The sequence below is a fragment of the Pan troglodytes genome, chromosome 6 (assembly GCF_028858775.2).
Source record: "Pan troglodytes isolate AG18354 chromosome 6, NHGRI_mPanTro3-v2.0_pri, whole genome shotgun sequence".
NCBI classification, from domain to species: Eukaryota; Metazoa; Chordata; class Mammalia; order Primates; family Hominidae; genus Pan; species Pan troglodytes.
This window is the reverse complement of record NC_072404.2, coordinates 43,663,495-43,683,512: the sequence shown is the minus strand read 5'-3', so window position 1 is coordinate 43,683,512 and position 20,018 is coordinate 43,663,495. Positions and strand designations below refer to the sequence as shown.

Sequence of the window (20,018 nt, the reverse complement as noted above, 5' to 3'; positions counted from 1 at the left end):
GCTTCTCAAACATTATGTTGGAATATGAAAGTATTGCAGTGAGTAATCTGTTACTAATGTGGAAGGATCAAAGCTTGTGAGCGTCTTACTTTTAATAATATTAGAGTTAAGAAATTAGATTGAAAAGTTAATCATTCAGCAACATTATTCTCAATCATGTGCAATCTAATATTTCTCCTGAGTGGAATGAAAAAGAGGGTGTCACGGCTAACATGCTGGGAACCACACATTACTCTGGCTATGGGCTTAAGTGCATACCACTGCAGAAAACATCATTCAGAGTACATCATGAGAGAGGAAAAGAAACAAAAACAAAATTGTCTTATTACCTTCTTGCATTGTCTTACCATGAGGGAGTTAGGTACACTGCCTGGACTGTTGGACAGTACTATAGTTTGCAAACTATATAAATCTACATATCATCCTTTTCCTCATTTTCTGCAAGAAAATTTAGAGTCAAAACTTTGACCAATTTTCAATATACATTAGGCAGGATGCATTTGTATTTAACTCCACTCCTGGCTTTATTTGATCTCTCCTACTCTCTTCTTCCCCACATTCCGTGTTCCTCCCTCAATTATCTTGTTGTAGATTGTGTGCATTTATATACCTTAAATCTTTTCTGGAAGATCGGGTAAAAATAAACATTAAGATTTGTTTGGGGAATACATTTTTATTGTTATTATGCATAGCCATTCATTTTTGTATCTTGAGTTTTCCTCCAAAGCATGTTTTTCTTATTCCTCCCAGGAAGCTGTGCCAAATGGTTGTATATTGATGTGAACATATGTATTATCTTCTCAAAGTTCTAGGAAAAGAAAGAATGCACTTAATAAAATAAATGACAGTGCTATACACTAATCTTTCAGCAGTTATCAGTTTCCATATTGAAGTTTTGCACACAAATCACAGAGCTGGGAGATGGGCCTTAACCTTTACCTATAGACAGCCTGACTGAGCAAGTAAGCAGTCATCAAACATTTACAGAGCAATGAGTTAATGAACAAACATTTGTGACAGGGTTAAAAATATTAACTTGTGAGTAAGCTTTCTACCCAACCCATTCAAGGATTCAGAATTGCTGGTTAAACCAAAGGTTAGGAAGACAATAGGAAGAGGGTGAGAAAAATACCAGGACAGATTGTGCAGCTCCTTCTGAACATGATGGACAGGCTGGAGTGTAAAGGCGGGGGCTGTGGGGTGGCCTGGGGGAGCAGCTGGGGGTTCAGCAGGACTCTCAGGTCAGAGATGCCCAAGAAAGAGTTTAGGGAGTTTGTTGGTATTGTTATATTTTGTTTGAAACAAAATTTCCGTTATTTACTAACTGTTTAAGAACTTTATTAAAGGCCTACTTTTTTCTTCAACTTTATTTTAAGTTCAGGAGTATGTGTACAGGATGTGCAGGTTTGTTTCATAGGTAAATGTGTGCCATGGTAGTTTGCTGCACAGATCATCCCATCACCTAGGTATTAAGACCAGCATCCGTTAGCTATTCTTCCTGATGCTCTCCCTCCCCCAGCCCCCACCAACAGGCTCTAGTGTGTGTTGTTCCCCCCATGTATCCATGTGTTCTCATCATTCAGCTCCCACTTATAAGTGAGAACATGCGGTGTTTGGTTTTCTGTTCCTGCATTAGTTTGCTGAGGATAATGGCTTCCAACTCTATGTCCCTGCAAAGGACATGACCTCATTCCCTTTTATGGCTGCATAGTATTCCATGTCATATATGTACCACATTTTCTTTATCCAGTCTATCATTGATGGGCATTTAGACTGATTCCACATCTTTGCTATTGTAAATAGTTCTGCCATGAATATATCCATGCATGTATCTTTATAGAAGGATTTATATTCCTTTGAGTATATATCCAGTAATGGGATTGCTGGGTCAAATGGTATTTCTGGTTCCAGGTCTTCGAGGAATCAGCACACTGTCCTCCACAATGGTTGAACTAATTTACACTCCCAACATAAAGGCTTACTTTTAATTAAGGGTTTCCATGTTAGGATTACATGCATTTTCTTTTAAAAATGTAACACTAACTTAATTTTGTATCATTTTGGAATGGGTTTTGAAGAGTTCTCTTGCAAGAGCTTTTTGTGCTTGTCTGAGAAATCATTCTTCCTTATTTCACTATTTTTGTTACTATTTTTTTTATCCTGGCAATATGTCAGGGGTTGTGTGTATTAAATTTGCCATTGCAACCATTTGAGTGTACAAATCAATGTTATTAATGACATTTGCATGGTTTGCAAACATCACCACAAACAATTTCCAAAATATTTTGTCAACTTAAAAGAAAACTCTGCACCCATTAAGCAATAACTTACAATTTCACCCTTCCTTCAGCCCCAAGCTATAATTTACTTTTTCTCTCTATAATTGCTTGTTCTAGGTAACTCATATAAGTGGTAACATACAATATGTGTTCTTCTGTGTCTAACATTTCATTTAGCAAAATTTTTTTGAGATTCATCCATGTTGCAGTATGCATCAATACTTTATTCCTTTGAATGGCTAAATAATATTCCGTTGTATCTTTATACCACACTTTATTCATTGTTTTGTTAATGGACACTTGGGTAGTTTCTTCCTTTTGGCTATTGTGAATCATTTTTCTATAAACATTACTGTACAAGTATATGTTTGAGTCCCTGTTTTCAGTTCTTTTGGGAATACACCTAGGAAGAGAACTGATGGGTTAAATAATGATTCTATGTTTAACCTTTTAAGAAACTGCCAAATGATTATCCAGAAGATGCACCATTTTATATTCCCACCAGCCCAAGGTGACTGTGGGTTTTTCAATCACTGTACACCGTACAATCATTGTACACTGTACACTGAAACTTTGGCCATTCAGGCAATTACTAAAATGTCAGGAATAATAGATGCTGGTGAGGCTGTGGAGAAATAGTAACACTTTTACACTGTTGGTAGGAATGTAAATTAGTTCAATCATTGTGGAAGACAGTATGGTGATTCCTCAAGGATCTAGAACCAGAGATACCATTTGACCCAGTAATTTCATTACTGGGTTTACACCCAAAGGAATATAAATCATTCTACTATAAAGACACATGCACACATATGTTTATTGCAGCAATATTTACAATAGCAAAGACATGGCACCAACCCAAATGCCCATCAGCGATAGACTGGATAAAGAAAATGTGGTACATGGAATACTATGCAGCCATCAAAAGGATCATGTCCTTTGCAGGGACATGGATGAAACTGGAAGTCACCATCTTCAGCAAACTAACACCGGAACAGAAAACCAAACACTACATGTTCTCACTCATAAGTGGGAGTCGAACATTGAGAACACATGGACACAGAGAGGGGAACAACGTACATCAGGGCGTGTTGGGGGGTGGGGGGTGAGGGGAAGGATCCTAAAGGACAGGTCAATAGGTGCAGTAAACCACCATGGCACACATATACCTATGTAACAAACCTGCACGTTCTGCGCATGTATCCTATTTTTTGTTTTGGTTTGTTTTTTTTTTTTGTTTAGAACAAATAAAGATAAAAAGAAAGAAACTTTGGCCATTCAAAGCAGAGAAGTGGAAAGGAGCTGAGTAGAGGGACTGCATGAGGCTTTTTATATCATGGTAGAAGACACCACAGCTCAAGACCAAGCTGTGTGAACCAATGGGTGCGTTGCTTGCCCTGTTGTCTCCATCCCTCCAGCCTGGATGCAGCATCCTCAGCCTGGTTACAAGCAACCAGAATCCCCAAGGTCATCAGCATCTACAAGGTTCAGCTTTGAGGCTGTGTGGCTAATATGCAATAGAACAGTGTGTCTCACAGGAAATAAAGCTTGATTCAGGAATTTAGGAAAAGTTCTTCTCTTTTTAGGACAGGTTTGTCCTAACCTCAGTCACTGCAACAAGCAAATAAAATAAAATAATAATTAAACAGGTACGTACTTCACAGTATATACTTTAGTTTTCCTCAGGATCCTCAAAGAGTCTATTAACAACCTCTTTTGCTTCATAGGCATTAGATGCTCCATGGACAATGTTTTTCAATTTACTTATTCCAAACTGGGCTCGGATGGAGTCAGGGGAAAGTACTTTTGCTTCTTCTGGGTCTGTTGGGCCCATCAATCGTCTCCATTCTGCAACAGCATTCCACTTGGTCAGAATCATGACCATAGATGGACCCCTGCAAAGAACGGTGCTTTCAGAAGACCCAGCCTACTGAAAACTGTTGACACAGCAAACAAGGCTAAAGACAGAACACTGCAGCCTGGGCCAGGGAGCTCCTTTTTATTCTTTGTCCTTATCAGTGCAATCATGTACTTTCTTTTTTTCATTTCTCCCTCTTCTAATAGGTTTATATGCTAGGTGAGTGCTATAATTTAATTCTAGGGAATATTTGTCAATGAAGTCTTATTATTTTGCTACTTTGAGGTCTGTAAATAGAGATATTGTCATGGATTCAAGACTTGTTGCTTTATGGTTGTCCAGCAGCCTCTAACCCCTTCAGGGATTGCCTGAAGTTAAGATAGCCACCTTGCTCAGGCCATCCTCATTGCCAGGATGGCCTACTTCAAGTAACTGAGTGATGTGAGCATACAACAGCCTGGTCATCTCAGCCAATACTGGACAACTCTGATAGACCAATCTAGCTGTGGTTAGCAGAGGATGTTGTCCGGTCTGCACTACATCTTGACTTGCTGTCATCCCCATCCTGCTTCTTTGCCCTGTCTTCCTCATGGCATCCTTACTCAATAGCCTGAACAAGAAACTCTTCCAGCTTCCCAGAAAATGCAACCTGCAATAAGTATGAAAGTTAGTTTTCTAAGCTGTCATGGTGCAGTCCTAGGCTTCTGCTTATTATTTATATCTAAATTGCATATATATTCCATTAAATTTTGTTAACTTTATAAATTCTTCCTTCCTAAACTCATTGACAAATTGTCAGGAACTGAAAAAAGAGAAGACGTGCAATTAAAGAGGTTTCTTATACATATTTTATACACACGTGTGTGTGTGTGTGCATGTGTGTGTGTATGTACAGTCATGTACCTCTTAATAATGCAGATACATTCTGAGAAATGTGACATTAGGTTATTTCATTGTAGTGCAAACATCCTAGAATATACTTACAGAAACCTAGATAGAATAGCCTCTTACACACCTAGGCTATCTGGTTCAGCCTATGGCTCCTGGGCTATAAACCTGTATAGCATGTTACTATACTGAATACTGTAGACAACTGTAATACAGTGTTATTTGTGTATCTAAACATATATGAACAGAAATGGTAATGCATTGCATTACAATGATCATGATGTCACTAAGGCAATAGGAATTTTTCAGCTCCATGATAATCTTATGGGACTACTGCTGTACATGTAATTCATTATTGACTGAAATATTGTACTGCAAAGCATGACTGTATAGAAAATTTTTGATGTTTAATATATATAAAATAGAGAAGACATTTAACTCATAGTAAATCGATAATGATGTTCACATAATTATGAACTCTGTGTAAAAGAGAATTTTGGAAAGCAGCAGTTAAAAGCAGAGACTCCCTGGGTTCAGGACCCAGCGAAACACTAGTTTTGTGACTGTGGACAACTTCTAGCCCTGGGCCTATGTTCTCTCAAAATCAAAGTGGAAATTCTAGTAAAACTACTTCATAGAGTTATTATTATAAGAGTCAAATGAAATAAAGTGTGTACAGCTCATCACAAGGCCTGGAATTAAGGAAATAATAAATGTTAGCCTTTAATTTCTATGTGGTGGTTATAAAAGTATGTGTTGTCAGGAACAGATGCATCATGTAGAAAGAAGTTTTAAAAGAGTGTATTTCTTATCGTAATATTTATGTTATTATGTATACATAGTTTGACAAGGTATCAACACATGTAAAAAAAGATGTTAATAATCATAGCTAACATTTATCAAGTATTTAATATCTGTCATGCACTGTTCTAGGTACTTTCAACACATCAATTATGTAGCCCTGCCAACAAGCCTATTAGATAGATACTATTATTATTCCCATTCAACAGATAAGGAAACTCAGGCAACAATTAAGTATGTTGGTGAAGCAGCGGTTTGAACTGAGGCAGCCTCTATATCTAATGTGAAGACTTGGAGAAACAGGAAGGAAGGAAGAAAAGGAAAGGAAAAGAAAGGAAAGGAAAGGGAAGGGAAGGGAAGGGAAGGAAAGGGAGAAAGGAAAGTAGGAAGGAAGAAAGAATGAAAGAAAGGGAGCGAGGAGAGACAGAAGGAGAGAGAGAAAAGAAGATAGGGAGGGAGGTAAGGAAATAGAAAAAAGATGAACCATGAATGTTAGCAGAATGTCTTTTCATGAATGAGATTAGATGAAATGTTTTAATTAATTTTTGCATTTTTCAAAGTTTCTATAATGAACATTTACCACTTTTATAATGCAAATAATTATGTATCAGAAACTTACACAGATAACATTTCCAATAAATCTTTATAAAAGTCTTTTCCTGTTATTTTTGCATAAATTTTCTCTATTTGCTCAGGAGTTAGGAACATTTTCTTCACCTGTGTCAGATCAAATCCAGCCTCCTTAACCATCTTCAGGATCTGCTCTAAGAAAAACAGATATTTGATAATATTGCAGATTGCTTCACTTTTCCTCCATACTCAAGTAGACTGAAATAACTAAGGAAAATGATAGTTTAATTTGCATATTGTGGTTTAACATGGCAAAACTCTGCCAAACTAAATTAAAATTCCAAAGCACCAAATCGACATTCAGAACTTCAGTATGTTAATGTAGATTTTCAGTCTCTGAGGCTCACCTTTCCAGAAACCACCTGAAACACCTAGTAGGCCACAAGAGTAGAAGGGGAAGGGACCTGATCTCATGCTAAGAATAAAGATCTATTTTCACCCTCATACTACAAATGCCAAGGAATTTCTTGCTAGATATGGATTGAAGGATAAAGCCAATCTGCACTCTTCTCCCTGAAGAATCAGAGTACCATCGAGGGAATTAAACAAAGCAAATGTTGTCCAAATCTCACCAACAGCCTAAGTTTTGAGGGCTACATTCTAGAGACAAAGGTGAACCAACTGAGAAACTGGGAGCTTTCTGGTAAAACGGCCTCTTCTTTGCTCCAGATCAAAAGCACATAAAGTGATCTGGGAGCTAAAGGCAATATGATTATAACCAACAGACAGCCTGGAGAAGGCTGGACCTCTCCTGCTGGAAGGGAGGTGGCCAGGATCTGCCCTAAGACAGGCACTGCAGAAATGAAAGGGAAGAAAACATAAACCTTTCCTCAGAGACTGTCTCAACAGAGAGCAAGGCCTATAAAGATATCATGAGAAAGTGATCATTATTACAGAGTAATATATAAGGTCCCCAGAACCACAGGTGAGAAAACAATTAACTTTCTCTGGAGAGGTCAGGGATGACTTCACAGAGACACTGACCTTTGTGTTAAGCATGGTAAAAATAAGGTGTGATCACCAAGTGGACAAGTAGGGAAAGGACATTGCAGGCAGAGTGAGTAATGTATGCCAAGTGCAGAGGGCAGGAAGAAGTGACTGGGTGAAAATATACCGGAGATGACGTTGGCCAAGTAAGTAGAAGAAGGATTATCAAGAGCTATGCCCTGTGAAGAAATCTGGACTTTCCTCTAAAAACAACAAGGAACATTTAAAGCATTCTAAGCAAGAACATATTCAGATCTGTGCTCTAAAACGATAATTTCCTTTGCACCATGAAGAATGAATTAGGGTAGGAGTGGGTGATTGTGGCATTGCAAGCAAGGTATTTGAAGACTAATGCAGTTTTTGGAAATCAATACTTCCTGGTAAAACGAGGCACCTTGGAAAAGAAAAGTCTCTTACAGTTCTTAGATAAAGACAGCAAGTGGCTCAGGTTAACGTTCAAGATAAACAGAGAGTACTATAGGTAGTGAGACAGATTCACCCCCTGCAAAGGCCCTACCTATTAAGAAACTACCTAATTATATTAATACAAAACCAAGAGAAAATCTGAGCTGAGAAATGAAATGAGCTAACCCAAACCCTTATTAATCTTTACTGAGCCATTATAAAAATAAAATTAAAATTACTATGCTAATTAAAAAATTTATTCCCCTGTTAAAGAAATAAATAAAAGAAAGAGAAAGAGGAAGGGAGGTAGGAAGAAAGAAAGCCAGCAGAAGGATGACAAATACCCCCCCAAACTGTAACACGACACCCTAATGTGAATTAAGCAGTTTGAACATTAAAAAAATCATAAATCATAAATCAGAACTTCAAACTCAAAACTAGAAATGGCCAAGCAATAAGTAGATGTGAAATAAAAGCTGCACTCATGAAAGACAAAGATAAAATAACAGAAATAAACTAGGTGTCTAATGTAACTTAAAATACAGAGAAGGACATAGAGAACAGAAGTAAAAACAGCCAAGTAAAGGAAAGCAAAATAAAGAAAGAGAAGTCAATAGGGAAAGTGATAGATACAGAAGTTAGGCAAAGATAAGCATGTCTACACGTGTGTGTATGTAGGTGTGTGTGTGTACATATCTGTGTATATAATTAAATAATATATATTACTATATGTATTTAAGAAATTTGACTTCATCATACCAAAAGAGAATATTTTTAACTAAAAATTGAGTAAGTCAATCTAAATACTCAGAAACTTCAAAAGAATCCCCTGTTAGTTCCAGCTGGTGAAATCCCTAAGAAAAAAAAAAGAACAATGGAACATAACTAGTATTTAAAACTATAAAGCAGGAAAACCATCTTGAAATAAGAGAAGATAAGAATCTAGACAGTGAAAAAGACTAACATGTATCTAGAAAAAGAAACCAAGAGTGGTCAAATCTCAGACATATGTTAGTAAAACTACTAGACTTGAGAAACAAACAAAAATTAACACTTTCTTCTGGCAAAACACCATATTACTTACAATGAAACAAAAGTAAATATGGCACCAGGTTTCTTGAAAGAAATGCAGGAAACAAGAATAGAGATACTCTGTCAAGAAACTCCAAGAAAAAAAATGTGAGCCTAGGATTATTTCTATCCAGCATATATGTAAATAATATATTTTCTGACAAAGTACATTTAACATTTAACACAAGTTCAAAAAATAGGAGAATAGCTCAAGAAATGAGAAAGTAGATTAAGTACCTAACTGTCACAAAGGTAATAGGATATCATTTAAAGCAGATAAAACAAATAACAGGCACTCAGTCAAGAAGAGTGAGCACTGAAAAATATATTCACATTCCTTATGAAGTATTCCATTGATTTCTAAACCTGATAGATATCAAACCAAAAAAATGGAAAGCAGAGATCAATCTCACTTTTAAGTCTCAATACGAAAAAAAAAAACAAGTAAAATATAAGCAAATAGTATCCAATAGCATATCTAAAAATGCATCATAACTAAGAAACATATATATAGGAATGGAAGGATATAGTTCAATATTTGAAATATCATTAACATGATATTCCGCACTAATATATCCATGGAAAAAACAACTCATCATTTTCATAAATTCTGAAAAAGACTTCAGCAAAATTCAATATCATTTCTGATTAAGAGAAAGACAGAGAAGGATGAGGGAGGGAGAGGTGAGAGAGATAGCAAGACAAAATACGACAAAGTTAATTGTTGAATCTAAATGAAGGATAGGAGTACTCATCGCAACTTTTCTCTTTTGGAATTTTCTGTTTCCTGTTTTGCTTTTCTGCTTGTAAATTTTTTAAATGTTCACAAAATTTGGAGAAAATGTATACATTCACTTTTATTCTTAAATATTTACCTCTTTGTTCACTTGTTGCATGAGGTTTAATCAAGCCTAAAGTGCTTTGAAGAGGAAAGAAATGCTGTATTTCCCTTTCAGCGGTTTCTAATGAATCGCTGCCATACAACTGGTTGACCGGCAAACTGTCCATCGCAAATTGTGCACATAAACTTTGAAAAAGAAGTCAGGTTTAAAAGCTATTAGAACAGAACAGAATAATATAACACAATTTCTATAAGTTGTTCAAAAGTTATCAAATAACAGCAAATCATTCCAGATCTTGACATTGTGCAAAAGGAAGTAAGTACATGGCGGCTTAGGGCATGCTACTTCTTTTCAAGGATAACGGTCATTAGGAAGAAAGGATGTGATCATTTAAATCATCAAGACGATGAATATTAACAGATAACTATGAAAGAGGAATGAATGCCGATATGGTTTGCCTTTGTTCCCACCCAATTCTCATGTTGAATTTTAATCCCCCAAATCCCCACAAGTCATGGGCAAGACCTAGTGGGAGCTAACTGAATCATGGGGGCAGTTTCCCCCATGCTGTTCTTGTGCTAGTGAGTGAGTTCTCAGAAGATCTGATGGTTTTACAAGCACCTGGTATTACAAGCCCTGCTGGCACTCATTCTCTCTCCTGCCGCCCTGTGAAGAGGTACCTTCTGCCATGATTATAAGTTTCCTGAGGCTGCCCCAGCCATGCGGAACTGTGAGTCAATTAAACCTCTTTTCTTTATAAATTACCCAGTCTCGGATATTTCTTCATAGCAGCACGAGAACGGACTGATATAGATGCCCCGTGCAGTGAAAAAGCTCAGAGGGTAGAATCCTTGTTGCACTACTTGCTAGCTGTGTGATATTAGGGAGCTGCTTAACTTCTCTGTGCTTTAGTTGTCTCAGATATAAATACGACAATAAAACCTGTTTCAGAAGGTGATTTTGCAGATGCAATCAGATTATGCCTTTGAAATATATGGTGAGTGTATTGAACTCTAAATAAATTTTCTTCTGTGGCTTTCACCATGTGATAATGCTTCACATTATCAAGCATTACATGGCATTTGACTCTAGACCAAAGATACAAAATTATAAACATTAAATCCAGAAGATACTGTAAGGGAAACCTCCAGGTGAGCAACAACAGCAATAAAAGAGAAGTAGACAGGACAGCTTTGTGGGAAGAGGCAGGAGTGATGCTGATAATACCAGACCATCCACATTAGATTAGACAGTTTATTGTTATGCTTTCTTTCCTATAAATAAGCATGCATCTCTTGAATCAGTTGTTGCTCTTTGGTATTTTTTCAGTTGTCCTTTTTATCTGTTTTTCTATCTATCTATGCATATTTCAGTAGCAAATAATGCTCACTGCCCATTTCACTTTTTTCCCTTTAAACAGTCCAGGGCAATCAACTGAACAAATTCCAGCTGTGGTGAATAATGTTCCTTCCTGCTAACACTGATGTGGAGAATCCACATCACTGGAAACTTGGTTTTCTGTCCCCAGCTTCCAGATCCTCTTCTTTTCTCTCTGGTCTCAATGACTCATTCAGGGTTTTGTTTGTTTGTTTTTGTTTTTTTGCCTTATCACCTTGACCTTTCCATTCTGCCCTTGGCTGTTCCCACACCTCTAATTTGGAGATACTTTCAGCCCTAGTCCCTTGGACTCTGTGATTGCCAGGGGTGAGGGATTTGCACAATGATTGAATGAAACAGCCTGAGCCATCCTGAGCACTTACTCTACTCAATGCAGAGCATTCTCCCAACCCCTGTTATGCTGTTAAACATGATTATTGGAAAATGTCAGGGGAGGAATAGTGGGATAGAGGGAGTAACAGGTAACAATGAGGGGTTGCTGTGCTTCTTTTCTATGCAAATTATCATATTTTGGGTAAAACAATGCCAGCATAGAATCTGATATTCAGGCACAGGAAAGGGGTGAAGTTCCATTTAAAGAGTTATTTCTAAAGCAACCGTAAGTGGTGGGTGGAGCCAAGGAAAGTGGAAAAGTGGGGATCAATTAGAAATAAAGATTAATTGTGAACATGGGGCAATTTTCAGTATGATAGTGGGGTGGAGATGGGGCAGTAACTGAGAGCCTCCACACTTGGTGCCACAGTGTCTAGACCAGTGCGCCTACTGGCACAGGCCTCGTGTTGATAGCAATCCCTCTCTCTGGTAGCATGCATTGCACTCTATGCCACATTTTATTAAATGATTCCATGGCACTCTGCTCACACCACTTGCAGAGGTTCTATGCTTATTATCCTTCACAGTCATTGGCACATAAGCAAAGACGTAATTGAGGAGGGCTAACTAAGGGGCAATACATGTTAATGCAACACAAGTCAGATTTAAGTGTATCCCACCCAAAAGAAAGCACTTCAGATTTCATGTAAGTGAGGCTTCATAACTATTGTTATTTATTGTGTCAACATGTATGTCAGGTTTGCAGTGCCTTAAAGAGCATCTATATTCTTGCACACCTGAAGGGGGTATGAGGGGTGTCCTTTCTTCCTTTGAATTGAATCCTACCCTAAAATCAGCACGAATAATTCAAGGGAATTGAAATTCAATTTGTTTCCATCAGCTTCATGCCAAGTATGGAGATGCATGAGATACTATTTCTATCCTGCAGATGATACTAAGCCTAGCAGGTAAGCTCAGAAAATATTGAAAGAGTTCCCCCTATGTGCCAGATAATATGCCAGGGGTCAAGTTGATTACAAAGTTTAGCTGATTTCTAAGATTAATCAGTAAGCTAAGTCAATAAATGTTCCCACTAAATTGTAGAGTACATATTCAATTAGTCATCATTGTCTTAAAACTCATGATCAGTTAAAGAAGCTACAGCTGCCACCATAACCTTCTCAAAGGAATTTCTCCTAAATAGCGGGTAGGGTGGATATTTCTCCCAAGAGATGACCTGTTGACTGAAATATACACCTCTTAGCTCCCAGCCCCAAGCCTAGCATCTCACAGTGGTTTCTTGCAAATCCTTGGCCATCCTCACGCTGTCACTGGGTTGGACCTCCAGTCATAAGCAGTCCACTCCTTCCCCAGGAAAGGTAGCTTTCCTGAGAAGCTCCCTTGGACTAGAGCTGTGGTTCCAATACTCTACATCTAAAAAGGTGTTTAAAATGGAGCCCATGAAAACAGATAGTGACCCATGGTATGAATCCTACCTCTCTGGAAAATATTCAATGGCTTCTTCAACCGTTCTTGGTCCCAGTAATTGTTTCCAGTATTGCAAGCCATTGTCTCTCAATAAAACAAGGGCTAGAGATGGACCACTATTAGAAAAGAAAACAAAGAAGAGGTAATAAGAAGTGTAGCTCAGTAGCTAATTATGTGTAGGCAATACAAATGCATATTGTTAAATAGATCCAAAACATGTAACATGTAAAATAATCTTTTAACAGAGGTCTGTGATTTTTTTCCATTGATATGTTTTCAAGAGCATATCTATAAAAGAATAGAAGCAGGGAAAGGAAGGGAAGGGGAGTGCCATGATTCTTGTAGATGTTTCTTTCATTGTTCCCATGGTCCTGCTGGTTTATATGCCCTTGCAGGATTTCAGCCTCAATTGCTATTTCAGTCATTCTTCTAGAAAGAAACCCAGCACATTTCTAGCAACTCATTCTTTCCTAGAACTAGTTAACTATAAGATTACAAAAGCTCTTGAGAGTCAGTCAGTTCTCTGCTTAAACTTCATAGTATTGTACACCCTGGACTTCTGGTGTTCAACTCAATGGGACTCCAGTAACTTCCTCTGAGACCTTCCTACTATTCCAGTAACATTCCAGGAAGACTAGAGAAGACAGGCAGGTGAGCAGAGGATTGGGATGGGAGCAGGACTGGTAGAGAAGTAAACTCAGAACATGTTTACAGACTTGAGGAGTTTGGCAGCTTAAATAGAAACCAGACTTAAGAGAAAGTTTACGTGATTCAAAAATAAATCAGACTGAATTTTCTCAACCTGAATTCTACCTGGTCATGTTTTCTATAAGTTTATTAAAATAGTCTTCATTTTCATATTCCTTGCACAGTGCTTGTGCTTCTTTTTCCGATAATACTACTTGTCTTTGCTCCAGTATTTTGAAGTCTTCATCTTTAATAATACGCAAAACATCATCTAAATAAAAACAGTTACATAATAAGTTTTAAACTGGTAGATTACTGGTTAGGTACACAATACATAATATACTATCATGAGGGCATACAATGCACTTTATTCTCATACAAAATTTTGAAAGTTTGCAGAAATACCTTCTTAGGTTTTAATTTAAGGTGAATAGTATCTCTTAACATCTCATTATGATGCTATTTCCAATTTTTCATCGTATAGGAATCATGCATGCACACACATACACATACAACACACACACACATAGGTATCTCATTAAATCTTTTTCTTGGGTGTATGCATGTGAATGTGAGTGATTGTGTGTGTGTGTGTGTGTGTGTGTAGATAGTAACCTAAATAATCAACCAACACAATTATGGAAGTCATTACAAATAATTTTTATGTTCAATAACCATGATTTGATTTGTCCCATTTGGGGATAAACAAGGTGATTGAATACCTGAAGGTATTTCTCAACCTTCTTCTCTCTTGCCTACTTCCCACTACAGAAGCCTAGAAAATCCAATACTCACACCTCCATCCTTCCTTACAGAAAGTGTGGCAGTGTGATCCAGCTATGGTCAATGATATTTATAGGAAATACACTGGGGACTCTTCTGAGAGAGGCACTCAGGGAGAACCTCTGTCCTACACCACCTTCTGCTTCCTGCTTTTGAATGTTTGAGGGACATGATCTTTGGAGCTGTGCAGGTCATCTTGTGGCAAAGAAGGATAAGTCAAAAGCACAAATATTGCCTAAGATCTTGAACAGCCTTAAGCTCCTTATCGAGGCCAAAAAACAGGAAATAAAGTGAATAAAGTAGAACTAAGCAAACAATTGTAAGGAAAGAATAAAACAAAGTATCATGCATGTTAATACAGTTTAAGAAATAATTTGCTTCAGAACTACCTCACAGAAAAAAAAGGAAAACACAGGATATATACCTCTTGAAAGTTGAAAAAGTGGAATCATATTAATTCTTAGAAGACACTGAAGTTTTTTTTTAATTACTAATTTTGTAAAAAGATTTCTCAAATGAGGGTACCTGATGACCACAGTTTAAAAAGTGACAACCAATCCCCAAGCAATTGCCATATGTTAATAGCTTCTTGAAATGACTCACGATAAAAGCTCAGGAAAAATATTCAGGGAAGGTAAATCTGCATAAAGCTAAAGAAAGTAGATTTAATGGGAGAGTAGGTCGATTGTCAATCCTTGAGAATCCTGGAGATTGCCTTCCCTAATTTGCATTCTCTCAGTTAGGTGATCACAAAGGAATTATAAACCAGGTGTAGAGAGGGTCCTCACCATCCAACGGATAAATTGAAAAAATATTGGTGAGTATGCCTTATTTGCAAGACGGCATTGAGTTTCTTTGTTTCACTCTAAATTCCATGATGAATATAATAATAAATATTTTATTTTGCTTGCACTATGTCCATGAGAATTTTCAAACATCCTTTCAAGCATTCCGGTGACACTATCTGATGCCATATTTGGTGACAGGTATGAAGACACACAGAATTCCTGGTTCTAGATAAAGGTGTCTAGCAATTGCATAGAAGTTTCATGGAATAACCTGATGCATAAAAATCATACTTCAAAGCCCCGAACACCTTGTTGACCTTTTTCTCTTTCTTTCTTTCTCTTGCTTTCTTTCTTTCTTTCTTTCTTTCTTTCTTTCTTTCTTTCTTTCTTTCGTTCTTTCTTCCTTTCTTCCTTTCTTCCTTTCTTCTTTCTTCTTTCTCTTTCTTTCTTTCTTTCTTCCTTTCTTCCTTTCTTCCTTTTTCTTTCTTTCTTTCTTTCTTTCTTTCTTTCTTTCTCTTCCTCCCTCTCTCCCTCCTTCCTTCCTTCATTTCTTTTCTTTTTTTCTTCTTTTTGACAGGGTCTCACTCTGTCGCCCAGGCTGGGGTGCAGTAGCACCATCTCAGCTCACTGCAACCTCCACCTTCCAGGTTCAAGTGATTCTCCTGCCTCAGCCTCCCCAGCAGCTGGGACCACAGGCATGGGCTACCACGCCCGGCTACGTTTTCTATTTTTAGTAGAGATGAGGTTTCACTACGTTGTGCAAGCTGGTCTTGATCTCCTGGGCTCAAGCAATGCGGCTGCCTGGCCTCCCAAGGTGCTGGTACTACAGGCGTGAACCACAGCACCTGGCCCACACCTTGATATCTTACTTCTCATCAATCACAGGCAAATTTCTAAGTATGGTGCTTAATAGTTAAATAAATGTGTAAAGATCAGTTCATTCTTAGATATCTATACAATCTTGAAAAACAATTGAGCAAAAATAAAGGGAAAATATTTTGCAAGTATCTAAATAAATCAAGCCACAACCACCAACAACAAAAACTGAATTATCTACAAAGGAACAAAAACCAAGCTGACAGCAGACTTTTTCTCTGCAATACAACTTTGTGCTCACAAATTTGATAATTCAGATAAATTGACCCATTCCTTGAAATACACTGAATATTAAATACCAAAACTCACACAATGAGAGCTAGGTAATATGACTAGCCCTATATCTATTAGATAAATTGAATTAATCCTTAATAACATTCTGAAAAATACAGCACCAGGACTAGATTATTTTGCTAGTGAATTCTACAAAACATTTAAGGAATAAATGACACCAATTCTCTGGAAACAATTTAGTTTTTTCAGAAAATAGAAGCAGAGGGAACACTTTCTAACTCATTCCATGGTGCCAGGCTTACCATAATATTCAAAAAGATATTACAAGGAAAAAAAAACTAAAGACCAATAGCTCTCATGAACATAGGAGCAGAAATTCTTAACAAAATATTAACCATTCGAATTTAACAATGTATAAAAAAGTTACAAACCATGACCAAGCTGGATTTATTCCAAGTATGCCAGGGTGGTTCAACATTTGAAAGTCAATTAACATAATCTCCACTAATAGGATAAAGAAGAAAAGTCATATGATTATGTTAGTAGATGCAGAAAACTCATATGACAAATTTAATACCAATTCATGATAAAAATTATTACCAGAGGAGGAATAAAGGGAAACTTTCTCAACTTACTAGAGAACATCTTCAAAAATCCTACAGTTAACACTGTCCTTAATGGAGAGAAACTAGATGCTTTGCCTCTAAGATCAGAAAAAAAAGCAAAGCTACTCCCTCTCACTACTCCTCTTCAAATGCATACTGGAAATCTTAGCTAAAGAAATAACACAAGAAAAGGAAATAAAAGGTATACTGATTCAGAATGAGGAAATGAAACTATTGTTGTTCTTCACAGAGGGCATGACTGTCTATGTAGAAAATCCCAAAGAATCATCATCATCATTGTCAACAACAACAACACAAAACTTCGGGCACTGATAAGAGACTATTACAGCAAAGGTTCAGGTTATAATTAATATACAAAAGTCAACTTTTTTCTATATACCAGAAATGAGCAATTGGAATTTGAAATTTAAAGCAAAACAATTTATACTAGCACTAAAAAAGAAAATACATGGGTAAAAATCTATCAAAATATGTAAAGAATCTAAATGAAGAAAACTACAAAACTCTGGTGAAAAAAAACAAAGATCTAAATAAATGGAGAGATATTCCATATTCATAGATAACAAGACTTAATATGAAGATGTCAGTTTTTCCCAACTTGATCTGTAGATTAAACACAATCCCAACCAAAAGCCCAGCAAGTTATTTTGTGGATATGGAAATTGACAAACTGATCTCAAGTTTATATGAAAAGGCCAAAGATGTAACACAGTATTGAAGGAGAAGAACAAAGTTAGAGAAGTGATACTACCAGACCTAGCCACATTGATTAATGGAACAGAGCAGAGAGCCCAGAAAAAGACCCACACAAACATAGTCAATTGGTTTGTGATAAAGTTGCAAAGGCAATACAATGGAGGAAGGACAGTCTTGTCAACAAATGGTGCTGAAATAATTAGAAATACCCTCTCAAAACAATAAGTCTAGACACAGACCTTATACTATTCATAAAAATAACTCAAAATGGATGATAGACCTATATGTAAAACACAAAACTATAAACTTTCTAGAGAATAACACAGAAGAAAATCTAGGTGACCTTGTGGTTAGCAATGAGTTTTTAGATACAACACTAAAACCACAATCCAAAAAGAAATAACTAATAAGCTGGACTAAATTAAAAATAAAGACTTTTCTGTGAAAGACACTTTTAAGAAACCAAGAACCAAAAACTTGGAGAAAATACTTGCAAACCACATACATGATAAAAGACTTGTATTCAAAATAAACAAAAAAAAACCTTTCTACTCAACAATGAGGAAAATGAACAACTCAATTAAGAAATGGGCAAAAAGTATAAAGAGACAACACATCATCAGAGAAGATATAGAGATGATTAGTAAGCATATGAAAAGAAGTTCTGCATAATATGTCATTAGGGAATTGTAAACAAGGACAACACTAAGGTAATATTATTTACCTATTAATGTAACTAAACTCCCAAAAACTGACAATACCAAATCCTGGCAAGGTTGTAGACCAACAGGAACTCTGATTCATTTCTAACAAAAATGGAAAGTGGTACAGGTGTTTTGGAAGACATTTTGGCAGTTTCTTACAAACTACACATACTTTTACAGCATGATCCTATACTCATGCTCCTAGATATTTACCCAATTAAATTGAAAACTTACATCCACACAAAAACCTGCATATGAACACCTACAGCAATTTTCTTCATAATGGCTGAAAATTGGAAGCAACCAAGATGCTCTTCTATAGGTAACTACACAAATAAACTTAGTTGCATACATACAATGGAATATTATTCAGTGATAAAAAGAAATGAACAATCAAGTCACCAGAAGACATGGAAGAACACAAAATGCACATTGCTAAATGAAAGAAGTCAATCTGAAAAGGCTATCTACTGGCAGGGTGTGGTGGCTCACACCTGTAAATCCAGCACTTCGGGAGGCGAGGCAGGTGGATCACTTGAGGTCAGGAGTTCTAGACTACCCTGGCCAACATGGGTAAACCCCCTCTCTACTAAAAATACAAAAATTAGCCGGGCATGGTGGCACACCTGTAATCCCAGCTACTTGGGAGACTGAGGCAGGAGAATCTCTTGAACCTGGGAGGCAGAGGTTGCAGGGATCTGAGGTTGCCCCACTGCACTCCAGCCTGGGTGACAGAGCAAGACTCCATCTCAAAAAATAAAAATAAATAAAAACAAATATATATATATATATATAATGAAAAGGCTATATATTGTATGATATCAACTCTAAGACATTCCGTAACATATCAAATAACAAAAGGATCAGTGGTTGCCAGGGGTTAGGAGAGAGAAAGAGATTAGTAGGTAAAACACAGGGGATTGTTAGGGTGGCAATTCTATTCTGTATGATACTGTAATGGGAATACTTGACATTATGCATTTGTCACAATCCATAGGATGAACAAAATAAAGAATGAAACTTAATGTAAACTATGGACTTTAGTTAATGATATTTTAACAATATTGGTTCATTAACTGTAAAAGTGTATCACAGTAATACAAGATGTTGATAGGAGAAGGTGGGAGGGAGCAGGTATATGGGAACTCTGTAGTATTTTTCTTAATTTTTCTCGAAGTCTACAATGGTTTAATATTTTGGCTTGATTTTTCTGTAAATCTAAAACTGTTCTGTAAAGTCTATTTATTTAAAAATAACATGTATTTGAAAATATTGTCTTTTTTAAATATTAAAAGACATAGAAAATGGCAAAAAGACAAAAATAAAACAAAATCTTCCAAAAAAGAGAACCCCATGTCTAAATCATTTTACTCATAAATTCCAGTAAACATTTAAGATATAACTCAAATTCTACACTATCTCGTCCATAAAATGGGAGTGACTGCTTCTCATCCCACTTTATGAACCTGCATTACTCTGACACCAAAACCAGATAAAAACATTACAAGAAAAGAAATCAACACATATCCCTCCTGAATATAGACACAAAAATTCTCAACAAAATATTAGCAAATCAAATCCTGCAGTGTGTAAAAAGGATAATACATGACAGCCAAGTGGGATTTTTCTGGAGAACTCAAGGCTGTTTCAACATCAATAATCAAA

The 20,018-nt window shown here is 36.7% G+C and overlaps 1 protein-coding gene across 25 annotated transcripts in view; it reads right to left on the bottom strand.

Moving 5' to 3' along the window:
* Nucleotides 1–653: 653 nt before the first annotated feature.
* The window catches only part of NME8 (NME/NM23 family member 8), a 405,025-nt gene continuing 385,660 nt past the window's right edge, over nt 654–20,018 (bottom strand). For 22 of the 25 annotated variants that reach the window (XM_054687471.2, XM_016957281.3, XM_054687470.2 and 19 more), the window contains 6 exons: nt 13,773–13,917; nt 12,968–13,075; nt 9,795–9,946; nt 6,446–6,590; nt 3,937–4,174; nt 654–808 (listed from right to left, as the gene is read on the bottom strand). In XM_054687471.2, the coding sequence (XP_054543446.2) occupies nt 3,952–4,174; nt 6,446–6,590; nt 9,795–9,946; nt 12,968–13,075; nt 13,773–13,917 (773 nt within the window). In that variant the 3' untranslated portion in view covers nt 654–808; nt 3,937–3,951. Of the gene's footprint in view, nt 809–3,936; nt 4,175–4,647; nt 4,787–6,445; nt 6,591–9,794; nt 9,947–12,967; nt 13,076–13,772; nt 13,918–20,018 lie in introns of those variants that run through there. The other 3 variants (XR_008548970.2, XR_001719200.4, XM_063815319.1) reach the window with 2 other exon arrangements.